The 12,960-nt window shown below is 38.9% G+C and overlaps 1 protein-coding gene across 1 annotated transcript in view; it reads left to right on the top strand.

Moving 5' to 3' along the window:
• CAND1 (cullin associated and neddylation dissociated 1) overlaps positions 1–12,135 on the top strand; it is a 51,261-nt gene extending 39,126 nt beyond the window's left edge. The window contains exons 9-15 of the mRNA XM_038411866.2: positions 1,138–1,279; positions 2,218–3,711; positions 4,712–4,807; positions 8,323–8,492; positions 8,585–8,749; positions 9,058–9,165; positions 11,286–12,135. Of these exons, the coding sequence (XP_038267794.1) occupies positions 1,138–1,279; positions 2,218–3,711; positions 4,712–4,807; positions 8,323–8,492; positions 8,585–8,749; positions 9,058–9,165; positions 11,286–11,510 (2,400 nt within the window). The 3' untranslated portion in view covers positions 11,511–12,135. The remainder of the gene's footprint in view (positions 1–1,137; positions 1,280–2,217; positions 3,712–4,711; positions 4,808–8,322; positions 8,493–8,584; positions 8,750–9,057; positions 9,166–11,285) is intronic.
• The last annotated feature ends 825 nt before the right edge of the window (positions 12,136–12,960 follow it).

The following is a 12,960-nucleotide window of genomic DNA, read 5'->3' as shown; positions in this document are numbered from 1 at the left end:
CTCTGGGTTCATGTGGAAAGTGGCAAAATCACTTTGTCACCAGCTTCTTATAGTTGTACACAGATTATGGGTTCTGACTCTTAACTCATATGAGAGGGACTGTATGGTAAATTGGCTCAGATACCTGCAGCTGCTCTGGAAACTGGAATTACCTGTTGGACTCATAGAGTGCTTATTTTATTTTAATTATTGGCTGCCCATCTCTAAAAATGCTGTGGAGTCTATGAACCTAGTTATTATTTGCCCCATTTTTATAAAACAAAACATTCATAGTCTGCGACTTATTATAGCTGTTTAGCTAAATTCAGAATAGGAGAAAAATTAAATTCTCACAATAAAAAAAGGAGACACTTGATCAGTAGAACACATTTTACCTGCAGAATAGAGAGAAGTGGCGGTACTATCAGAATCATTTCCCAAATTGATTTAATAGGGTAACTATGTAATTAATATATCTGTTTCTAGAAATTTGAGAGAAAAGCTACATGCTACATGGAAAACATGTTTTGATAAATCTGACCTTAATTTTTCAAGTTAAAATTTCCTGGGATAGTAATTGATTTGAAGATCTGAAACTTAAAGCTGTCAGTGTAGCTAGAAATAAAACTCTTCTGAAGAATCAAAGCCCAGAGAGACATTTTAGGCTTGAATAGAGACTGGGAGTGGATGGGTCATTACACAAAGTTAAAACTATTTCCCCATGTTTATTTCCCCCCCTCCACTCCCCACTGTTCCTCAGAGGTTCTTGTCAACTGCTGGAAATGGCCCACTTGATTATCACTACAAAAGATCCCCCCCCCCCCCGGCTTTCCTGCTGGTAATAGCTCACTTTAAGAGATCACTCTCATTACAGTGTGTATGGCAACACCCATTGTTTCATGTTCTCTATGTATATAAATCTCCCCACTTATTTTCCACTGAATGCATCCGATGAAGTGAGCTATAGCTATATCACGAAAGCTTATGCTCAAATAAATTTTAGTCTCTCAGGTGCCACAAGTCCTCCTTTTCTTTTTGCGAATACAGGCTAACACGGCTGCTACTCTGAAACCTGTCATTTTATTTTCTGTAATTTAGAATAACTGTAAAGGAAATGCTAACTGCCGAACTAGTTAACAGGTGTGTAATTTACTACAGGTTCCTAACATAGTTAAAGCCTTGCACAAACAGATGAAGGAGAAGAGTGTGAAGACTCGTCAGTGTTGTTTTAACATGCTAACTGAGCTGGTAAATGTTTTACCTGGAGCCCTAACACAACACATTCCTGTACTTGTGCCAGGTATGAAAAATGTATTAGTAAATCTGTTACAGGTTAACTGTGACTTTGACTTCAAAAGTTTCTAAACCTTAAATCCTGATATTTAAGAAAAAGCTTTGAAGTGTAGTTCTAAATTAAGACAATACTACTCAGCTGTAATTGAGGCTTAGCTTCTTTGTGAATCCACATGCATAGTTTAGTGGCATTTTTACTTTGGTTAGTCTTGGAGAACCAAAGTAAAAAGTCATAGGCTTGTAAGCTAGATTCATTTTGTCTGTTCTATAATCAGAATTGTTAACTTGTGTCTAATTAGAAGACCAAATTCTGCCCACATTTCCATTTGTGCAGGGCTAAATACTGCCCTTATTTTCACTTTTACCACCCATGCAGAATCTTTACCACTGGTTGTGATGGATGAACCAAAAAAACCTTTACTTTCAGATTTGTTGTAGAATTTACAGGGCTGGTAGCTAGAAAGCTCCTATTGGTAAGCTAGACGAATTTTGATAAGAAGCTACTGAGAAGCTACAAATATGCAATCTTCTATATCACTTATAATCACTTTTCAGAGAATGACACTTTTTTATATAAAACGATTAAGTATGTGTCTGCTTTAGAAGCAGCTAAAACTTCTAACTTGTTTCAGGCTCATGAAATAGCTAGGGATGTGTGTACACATACACGTTTTAATTATGATCATTTTGAGCAGTTGTGTTCAGAATTTCCTCTAGTAGTTAAAAGAAAAAGAGAGTACAAGCCATCAAATGGCCTATGTGTGCTGCCTAAGTGGAAGAAGTTTGGAAAGTCTATTACTTTAAATTAAAAGTGGGAAAGGCTTTCTGGAAGGAAATGTTTGAGCAGAAAACGTTAGCATGGTTTGGCTGCATTTTTTAGGACTTTTCGTTATTTCGGATGTTAAAAATAAATACATAAATAACACAACCTCTTTTCGTTTACAGGGATAATTTTTTCACTGAATGACAAATCAAGTTCCTCTAATTTGAAGATTGATGCTTTGTCTTGTCTGTACGTGATCCTGTGTAACCATTCTCCCCAAGTCTTCCATCCTCATGTTCAAGCACTGGTGCCTCCAGTTGTAGCTTGTGTTGGAGACCCTTTTTACAAGATAACCTCAGAGGCACTTCTGGTTACACAGCAGCTTGTGAAGGTCATTCGTCCTTTAGACCAGCCTTCTTCCTTTGATGCCACACCTTACATCAAAGATTTGTTTACTTGCACCATCAAGAGACTGAAGGCTGCTGACATTGATCAGGAAGTAAAAGAGAGGGCAATCTCCTGTATGGGCCAGATCATCTGCAGCCTTGGTGATAATCTGGGCACTGACTTGCCTACTACTCTTCAGATCTTCCTAGAGAGACTAAAGAATGAGATTACTCGGTTAACTACAGTGAAGGCTTTGACGCTGATTGCTGGCTCTCCTTTGAAGATAGATCTGAGGCCAATCCTTGGGGAAGGAGTTCCTATCCTTGCCTCTTTCCTCAGAAAGAACCAGCGAGCTTTGAAACTAGGCACGCTTTCTGCTCTAGATATCTTAATTAAAAATTACAGTGACAGCTTGACAGCTGCCATGATTGATGCTGTCCTGGATGAGCTTCCACCTCTTATCAGTGAAAGTGATATGCACGTTTCACAGATGGCCATCAGTTTTCTGACTACACTGGCTAAAGTGTATCCTTCCTCCCTCTCAAAGATCAGTGGGTCCATTCTTAATGAACTTATTGGACTTGTGAGATCACCATTATTGCAGGGTGGAGCACTTAGTGCCATGCTAGAATTTTTCCAAGCTCTGGTTGTGACTGGAACAAATAACTTAGGATATATGGATTTATTACGCATGTTAACAGGTCCAGTGTACTCGCAGAGCACTGCACTTACTCACAAGCAGTCTTATTATTCCATTGCCAAATGTGTAGCTGCCCTTACTCGCGCTTGCCCTAAAGAGGGACCAGCTGTAGTAGGTCAGTTCATTCAAGATGTCAAGAATTCAAGGTCCACAGATTCCATTCGTCTTTTAGCTTTGCTGTCTCTTGGGGAAGTTGGGCATCACATTGACCTAAGTGGACAAATTGAGCTCAAGTCTGTAATACTAGAAGCATTTTCCTCTCCTAGTGAAGAAGTCAAGTCTGCAGCATCTTATGCTCTAGGCAGTATAAGTGTCGGCAATCTTCCTGAATATCTACCATTTGTCTTACAAGAAATAACCAGTCAGCCTAAGAGGCAATACCTACTTCTCCATTCCTTGAAAGAAATAATTAGCTCTGCGTCGGTGGTAGGCCTCAAACCATATGTTGAGAACATCTGGGCCTTACTGCTCAAACACTGTGAGTGTGCAGAAGAGGGTACCAGGAATGTTGTTGCTGAATGCTTGGGCAAGCTTACTTTAATAGACCCAGAAACTCTGCTACCACGGCTCAAGGGATATTTGGCATCAGGTAGGCTATCATTCAAAATAAATATATATATTTAGGCTCTGTGTTAAGAGAAGGGAAGAACTTTTGTACTTCTGACAAAGAGTTTAAGTTATACTCAATAGCTTGCACTTGAGTTTTATTGTATGAAAAATCTCTTCTTGAATTGTGGACTGCTTCCACTGAATTTCAGAAAATGAGATCATGCTACCTCTTGACCCCTGATTTTACATATTGTGCACAAAGGCTTAAGAAATAAGACATTTAAATTTCATGATACATTACAGAGTAGTGATCTGAAATTTTTGTTAATTATCCAGTTGAACATTGTATTGATTTTATTAGATTTGTGCTTTACAAATAAGTATTTGAATGACCATTGTTTTTAGAATAACATTTTCCTTACACTGGAGGCAGTAGATAGTGTATAATGTGAATTGCTTCTACACTTTGATAATGAGAATCTGGCTTTAGAAATAATATAATGGTGGTTTTATTTCTGAATTTAGTAAACTTGTAAACTAACTCATGTAAAAGTTTTAAAGACCATGGAGACAGCAATGTTCCCCCCCCCCCCCAAAAGCAGCATACAAACAGTTTTGGGACATAATCAAAAGACTTCTGAAATATAAGGATGATAAGGGTTGAGGGATATATATGGTCATTGTACATAGTTCAATACAGTAATTCCACCTCTAAGGTTGTATTGATATCAACAGATATTTGCATTTGTTTAGAACAAAGAATTTCTTTAATTAAGGCATTCATTACGTAATGACTTTGGTATACAAAACAAGTTTATTTAATATATTCCTAATTAACATTTTCACATTAATCCCTGTTTACAATGTAATAATGGAAAATTATGAAAAAAACTTAACTTGCCAGCCAATCAGTAACATTTAATTTTAGTATTTTGAAAGAAGACATATTGTGAAGAGAGAAGATGATTTAAATATATTTAATTAAGTTAGCAATTTCAGTGGGTTTTTTTTTTTTAAACTAAAATGATGTTTGGTATTAGGGTCATCATATGCTCGAAGTTCAGTCGTTACTGCTGTGAAGTTCACTATTTCTGATCATCCACAACCCATAGATCCACTACTAAAGAACTGCATAGGTAAGTTTCTTATATGTTTTTTAAAATTAAAACCAAGTTTCTTTTTAAGCAGTTAATATTCAAACTTTTATATCAGGTGTGCAGTGTAAAAAAAAATGCATTTAAAACAATGCTTTGCAAGTATCTGAATTAAGCAATCACCAATGACGACTATTAGTGAGAGCTGTTATTAAAGACTGGAGACTGAAGCTTACTGGATGCCATTAAGGAAATGGTAACTCTTCAATATAGACCACTGAGGTCCCAAACTAGATAGCAATAGCTGCAAGATTGCTAACCATTGACTTTTTTAATTGTTAAATTTCTTTTCACGTGATTAATCTTACAATAAAATGTATATACACAGTCATGTACTGCATTAGAAACTGAAAGATTTCTATTACACATAATTTTTATACATTATTTGAAGAAACCAGTCAGCTGTAAAAATGTGTTGTTGATCCATAAATAGCCAAAATACTTGGAGAATCCAGTAAATCTTTAGGAGGAAAAACAAGCTTTGCATTGTCACATGACTTTCTGATCCTCTAGATCCACTCTTGTTCATGACCCTCGAGTATTGTGTAGTATGGTCAAACCCACTAGAGTGAACATTTATAGAATCTATTAAGTACATCATTTCTACACATGTGTTTAGTACTCTATTTTAGATCTCAAACTTTTCAGTCTTTATAAAATCATGTATTTTTAAAGCAAATACAAACCTTGGTCTAATTTTCATATTTCCAAGTGGGTTATTTTCTTATTATGACTGGGCTTTATTTTAGACCGTATCTGGAATAGGTATTACAGTGTATCTGTATTACACTTATGCTTTATTACTACACTTCCTCAAGTTTTAGGAAAGCCTTTCATAAATTGGTTGGGTAGCCAAAAGAAACTATCACCATTAATGATATGATAGTCCAAAAGCCTTTGTTAGTCTCCTTCTCTGAACTTAAATAATTCACTTACCTTCCTTCTTTGAGTCCATTTTTCCTACAGCCTTACTTGTATTTTGTTCTCGCTTCCATTACTGTTTGTTTGTTCTTGAGTTCTCTTTGAGAACTGCATTCTTTGTGGTAAGCGGTTTCATTAGAGTCACTTTTTTACTATTTGTTCTCTAAACTCCTTGCTGCATGGCGTCAAGGCCTCTGGCCTAGAAAAGTTTTTGATGGGTCTTCTTTCAGAATCAGCCAGTGTCATTCTTTCATAGGGCCAGAAGAAATTCGTACATTCCAAGGCCAGAAGGAACAATTGTGATCATCTAGTCTGATCTCCTGTACAACGCAGGCCATAGAACTTCCCCAAAATAATTCCTAGAGCAGATCTTTTAGAAATAAATCCAGTCTTGATTTAAAAATTGTCATTAACGGAGAATCTACCATGACCTTTGGTTAAATTTGTTGCAATATTTAATTACTCTGACTGTTGTCTTATTTCCAGTCTGAATTTGTCTAGAGCAGGGGTGGGCAAACTACAGCCTGTGGGCCGGATCCAGCCCCTCAGGGCTTTGGATCCGGCCCGTGGGATTTCCACCACCGCGGGCTCCGCGCCGCTCTGGGAAGTGGCCACACCATGTCCCTGAAGCCCATGGGGGTGGGGCGGCAGAGAGTTCCACACGCTGCTCTTGCCTGTGGGTACCTCCCCCTAAGCTCCCATTGGCCAGGAACGGGTTACCGGGGCCAATGGGAGCTTCGGGGGAGGTATCCACAGGCGAGGGAAACATGCGGAGCCCTGTGCGGCCCTCCCACCCCCATGACCCAAGGGCCACGCAGGGATGTGGTGCCGGCCGCTTCCCGGAGTGACACGGCGCGGGTAAGTGGTGCCAGGTTGGAGCCTGAACCCCTCCTGCACCCCAACTCACTGCCCTGAGCCCCCTGCCGCATCCCGCACCCCTTCTGCACCCCAACCCCCTGCCTAAGCCCCCTCCTGCACCCCGTACCCCTCCTGCACCTCAACCCCCTGACCTGAGCCCCCTCATATACCATGCCCCACTCCTCTGCCCCAACCTTTGCCCTGAACCCCTTCCTGCACACTGCATCCCCTCCCATACCCCATACCTCAACCCCCGGCCCTTCAAGCAATTTCGCCACCCAGATGTGGCCCTTGGGCCAAAAATTTGCCCACTCCTAGTCTAGAGTAACTCAAAATTATCTTGCTGGCCCAGCGAGCTAGGAACCCAATTTTTGTTTTGTTCCTGGACATCCAGCAGTGTTCCTCTCCCTTAGTCAGCCTTGCTTCCTCTTTATTTTTTGTTACACAAAAAGAAACAGGATATCTAGAATTTTTGTTTTACTTTTCACCCATTCTGTTTTTTTCCCCTTTTTACTTTGTTGCTTCATAGCAGCATCCCATAATACTTAGTAAGCAGTACTGTTGTGATCCTTAGTGCATTTATTCTGTCTAGGAAGTACTGTGTTACTGATCTCCACAGGATCTGGACAGCGGATAGTCTGTAGAGGTGTTTTTATCTTAATATATGTTGAATTATCCTTCTTTTCATGATAATTTTAAGAGAATTCTGTAGATGATTCTGCTAGGGTATTTTAAAATATACATTGGAAGGTACTTCCAGGAATTCATATTAGAGAATTCATCTTAAACTCCAGAGTTTACAATGGCTTATTCGTATGTATGTTTTAAGAAAATTGGAACAAAGAAATAAGGAGAGAGATGGCAGTCTTTGTGATTGTTTAATACAATTTTCAGTAATTATACAGGGCTTTCAACAATAAAAATTTGCCAATTTAAAAATGAGTATAAATGCTGGTAAAACTCATGAAACTTACTTTTGCGTAACAGAACATTTCTGTTTCAACTTCATTACACTAATACTAGTATATTATATATAAGGTATAGTTTCAATTTTACGTCATAGAATTATATCCAGTTATCACAATATTGTGCAGTATTACAGGCATATGCTTCACTATTCCATGTGGAAGTTTGCCAGATTTCTTCTCCCATGCCACTCCCCAAGAAAATAAAAACCCTATAACTAATATTTCTTTCTTCTGTAAAAGTAATATGATTTTATGTCCTTGTAGTTTTCAGTGCATATTATCCGCTCAGTTTAAATATCTAAGGTATAAAACCTTATTTGGTTGGTTGTGTCACTCAAATTGTGAGAGACACCAGAGATTACATGTACATGTGTTTTTCATATTGATTCTTATAATTTCTTATATTGTCTTTTCATATTCAAATATGAATATTACTCGGGATTTCCCCAGCCACCTTAGTGTGCTGTACATGCTTTCTGCAGTCATGCCTTGCATCACACATTGTTCTAGGCAGTTATGCAGCTGTGTAAACTGAAACTTATTAAAATCTTTAAGCTGATTTTAGTTAATGTATAGTTTAAAGCGTTGCTGCTAAATGTAGCAATGTCAGTTCAATCAAAAACAGTTTGCACAGTAAAAAGCTCTCTGTTAAAAGGTAAAAATAAATCCCATGTGGAGAAATATTTCCAGGTTTCTGAGAATAGCAAATAGAAACATCTCGTGGTGATTAATTTCTTGGCATATTTGCAGGTGATTTTCTAAAAACATTGGAAGACCCAGATCTCAATGTAAGGAGAGTGGCCCTAGTGACGTTTAATTCAGCAGCACACAATAAACCATCATTAATAAGAGACCTTTTAGATACTGTGCTTCCTCATCTTTACAATGAAACAAAAGTCAGAAAGGAATTAATAAGAGAGGTAGGTGAACTTGGTGAGACTGCAAAATATTTGTATAAGCTGATTTTTAAATTTTAGTAAATATATTCTTTTCTAATGTTTTTTGTGTACAGGTGGAAATGGGACCATTCAAGCATACAGTTGATGATGGGCTGGACATTAGAAAGGCAGCTTTTGAGTGTATGTACACTCTTTTAGATAGCTGTCTGGATAGGCTAGACATATTTGAATTCCTAAACCATGTTGAAGATGGTTTGAAGGATCATTATGACATTAAGGTAAATTATCATCTTGTACATTTACACTTAAACTTGAGTGTTCTGACGTAATTAATACGAAATATTGGCTAAACAGTGACTTCTTTTAAGTATTTTGCAATGTTTTTGCTGTGCAAATATTGTTCAGTTGACTAGAAAGCTGATATAAATATTACCTGAAAACTGTTTTTAAATATACAATAGGATGTATAGTGAATCATACTTGTACTAGGATGTTGCTGTTTTAAAACTCCTTTTAGAGCAAACTTAAAAAAAAGACCTTAATTGTGCAAAACTTAATTATCTCTGAATTGGTTTTCCCCAACTAGATGCTAACTTTTTTAATGTTGGTGAGACTGTCTACTCTTTGTCCAAGTGCAGTACTGCAGAGGTTGGATAGGCTTGTCGAACCCTTACGTGCCACATGTACAACAAAGGTACTGTCTTAAACTGATGCTTATGTTCTCGAATAATACTTTGAACTTTTTGGTTCTATAGAAATGTTATGAACCTGAGACTTGAATATTAAGTATATTAGTGTCTGAGAAGCTGTCCATATGAATTTAGTACTACCTGTAGTTCTGGACTGATGATCCACAATAGATTTACATCCGTAGACTTTGTGCATGACTCAACTGCATTTTAAGGCAAGATGCCCAAAGTAGTAGCTTCACTCATGTAAAGTGTACCAGTAGTCTGTTTATGCATACCCTGACATGGTTGAGTTAGTGCATGGCAGGGCAATCTTGGGCCTTCAAACTGAATCTGCTCTGTCAGGGCTTTCAATCCAGCCCGCGGGATTGCCAGCCCCGTGGCGCAGCAGGGCTAAAGCAGGCTGGCTGCCTGCCTGCCCTGGCCCCACGTCTCTCCTGGAAGCGGCCAACACCATGTCCCTGAGGCCCCTGGGGTAGGGGGATGCAGAAGGCTCCGTGCGCTGACCTCCTCTTCAGGCACTGCCCCCGCAGCTCCCATTGGCCGGGTGCTTCAGGGGTGGTACCTGCAGGCAAGGGCTGTGCGCAGTAGAGCTGCCTGCCCTACCCCACCCCACCTCCAGGAGCCACTGCCAGACATGCTGGCCACTTCTGGGAATGGTGTGGGGCCAGGGCAGGCAGGGAGCATGCCGCTGCCAACCCGGAGCTGCTAGAGATAAGCAGCGCTGGGCTGGAGCCCGAACCCCTCCTGCACCCCACATCCCAAGCCCCTGCCCTGAGCCCCCTAACCCTCTGCCTTGAGCCCCCTCCTGCACCCCAGTCCCCTGCCCTGAGCCCCCAACCCTCTTCATTGAGCCCCCGCCACACCCCTCTTGTACCCCAACCCCTTGACCTGAGCCCCTTCCTGCACATTGCACCCCAACTCCCTGCCCCAGCCCTACATTCGTTGCCCTGCATACAATTTCCCCACCCAGATGTGGCCCTCGGGCCAAAGTTTGCCCACCCCTGAGTTAGAGTATGGCTCTTTAATTTTAAATGTTATTGATCAAAAATAATTTGGGAGGCTCATGTAATACATCATATGAAAAATAGTTCCTAGTAAAATTATAAAAGAAGATAGAGAGGGAAAGAGTATAAATCCCTTTTCTAAGCTGAATATGCTTGTTCACATTTTTTAATTTTTTTTTAAAATTCTTTGGATTATTTGGTCTCCTCTCTGTCATTCAGAAGCCAGGCTGCCCATTTAAGCAACTTGAAAACTCAGATTTCATTGTAGAAACTGAATGTGGAATATTGAATATTTTTTAATTTTTAACTATAGAGGTTTAAAAGTTACTGGAGACTTGCAACTTGCTTCAGAAAGGTGAAATAAGCAGTTTGAAGGGAGAAGAGCAGTGTAAAATGGTGCTTTCCCCCCGTCTTTTGAATACTTCCTTACTTAAAAATAAGCTTGTTCAGGCAAAGAGCATCTTTTGGTTCTGTGCTTATACAGTGCCTAGCACAATGGGTTCCTGGTCTGTGACTAGGGCTCCTAAGATACGGTAATAATTAACTTCCACCTTCATATCACCTACACAATCTGCTCCTTATTTCACTTGATTGATTTAGGGAGTATTACTTTCAATGATGAAGTCCTGTCTGTGTACCATTAAAAGTTCTTGCTTAGGAATGATATCAAGAATATGCTTTGGTCCATATGTCCATTGCTGTATTCTGATTTGTGCTTTGGAAACTCGTGCTAATTTTTATAATGTTACTGATCTTACTAAATTGAACCAGTTTGGCTGCTATTTGCTTTGAATCTGTGTAATGATTTGCTAACTCAGATTTATTTATCTTTTCGTTAGGACTGTTTTTGCTTAATCTGCAATTTTCAGGCTCTAATCTATTTGTAAGGTTTTTTTAATTAAGACTGCTAAGCATCAGATGCACTACAGCTGTCCAGTCTCCTGTGGTTATCTTTATATTCTTTTCATCCTAAAAAAAGTATCTTGTGCAGTATAAACTATTTCAAGTGCTTGTCAAATTAAAGTGGTAATATGGAAGGAAAGATACCTTACATTGACTGGTTTAAGAAGAGCTCAGTTTTAAATATAAACTTCCTACATATACTACTTTTTCTACAGGTAAAGGCAAACTCAGTGAAACAGGAGTTTGAAAAACAAGATGAACTGAAGCGGTCTGCCATGAGGGCAGTAGCAGCCCTTCTAACCATTCCAGAAGCAGAGAAGAGTCCGTTAATGAGTGAATTTCAGTCACAGATAAGCTCTAACCCTGAGCTGGCAGCCATCTTTGAAAGTATCCAGAAAGATTCATCATCCACTAACTTAGAATCAATGGACACTAGTTAGATGTTTGTTCAAAATGGGGACCATTACGTTGAACCATAACGATGCACTGAATTGACAGGTTAAGAGTAAGAAACAGAAAAATATCTAATCTTCACATTGTTCCACTTTATTTACCTTTATGGAGACAGTTGGCTTTTTCCCATTGTTGCTTTTCTAGCATTTATTTCAGAAATACGTATTTCCATGATCCAGAAGTTGTAAACCACTCATGTTTTAGTGGATTTGGCCTCATGTGAAATGAAAATAAAAGATTAAAACATATGGTGTATGGAAATAGGTTCCAACATCCATTTGCCCTGTAATGTTTAGGATTAAAATGTTAAAATTTTGTGACCATGTTTTTTTCTTTTTTTAAATTTTTCTTCTTTCTGTAAAAACAAAACCACCATGTTTTTGTATAACTTTTATTCTTTTGTGTTTCAGCTACATAAATTGATTTGGCTGGCCGATAAGAAATTGTTCTGTGTAAGATTTATTAAATTGCAGAGGGTTTGGGCACAGTTTAAAAAATGCAGACATAAGCAAATGTCATTTTTAAAGGTGTGGGGATTAGAAAATAAATATCCCTATTGTGCACACTAACTTTGCATGAGCAAGTTTACAAATATATATTGTCTGTAAAACAGCATGTGCAGTTTATTCATAATACATGTTAAAATAAGTAATACTGTATCAGTGCAATTTTCAGGTATTTATTTTTACATAGAAAATACATTCATAGAGGAAGGGGAGAGGGTTAAATTTTAATCTGGTTTTCTAGGTGCAGGTGTGGTGAACTACAGTTATTTTTACAGTGAAAATAGTCTTGTCTGCTAAACCAACATGGAGGATGGATTCCCTGGGAGGTGTGAGGGTAGATAAGCAAGGAGGTTGGGATGGTTGGGCAGAGAATAGTAGGTGGGAGAAAACAGCATAACCGTGGACCCAGCTCACCCTCTCTTATAAATATGTTGCAGAGGTGGCTTCTTGAAAGGCCTCTGCTTTCCATCCCTCAGCTCTTAATACTGCAAGTAATGTGCAGAGGAAACTCTTCTCTTCTCTAGTAGTGTTCAGAAGGAATAGCACCTGTGTTCTGGCCACCTTGAACCATCAATGGACTCTCATACCTCAAGCATCTGGTGAGTGGGAAACAGAGGATCAGTCATGAAATGAGACCAAACTGGAAAACTAGATAGCAAAAAGATACGCAAGAAAATAAGTAGTAATAAATGGACAAAGACTGCAGCAACTTTGCCAGGGCCTAGTGAAAGGGGACATTGAAGTGGTGGGTGCTTGTCCATCAATTCGTTGGAAGTGGCTTCATCAGAAAAAGATTGGAAACCCACTGCCTTAAAGTGATTGATGTAAAATTCCAATCTCTGTTTCAGATTTTTCTCTAGTTTTGTTTGGCTTGATAACTTTTCAACATTTAGAAATTCTTGAAGCCCAATACTACCACCTGTTTCTGGCA

Source organism: Dermochelys coriacea, chromosome 1, assembly GCF_009764565.3.
Source record: "Dermochelys coriacea isolate rDerCor1 chromosome 1, rDerCor1.pri.v4, whole genome shotgun sequence".
NCBI lineage: Eukaryota > Metazoa > Chordata > Testudines > Dermochelyidae > Dermochelys > Dermochelys coriacea.
The sequence above is the reverse complement of the archived record's forward strand: the minus strand, read 5'-3'. Positions and strand labels throughout refer to the sequence as shown.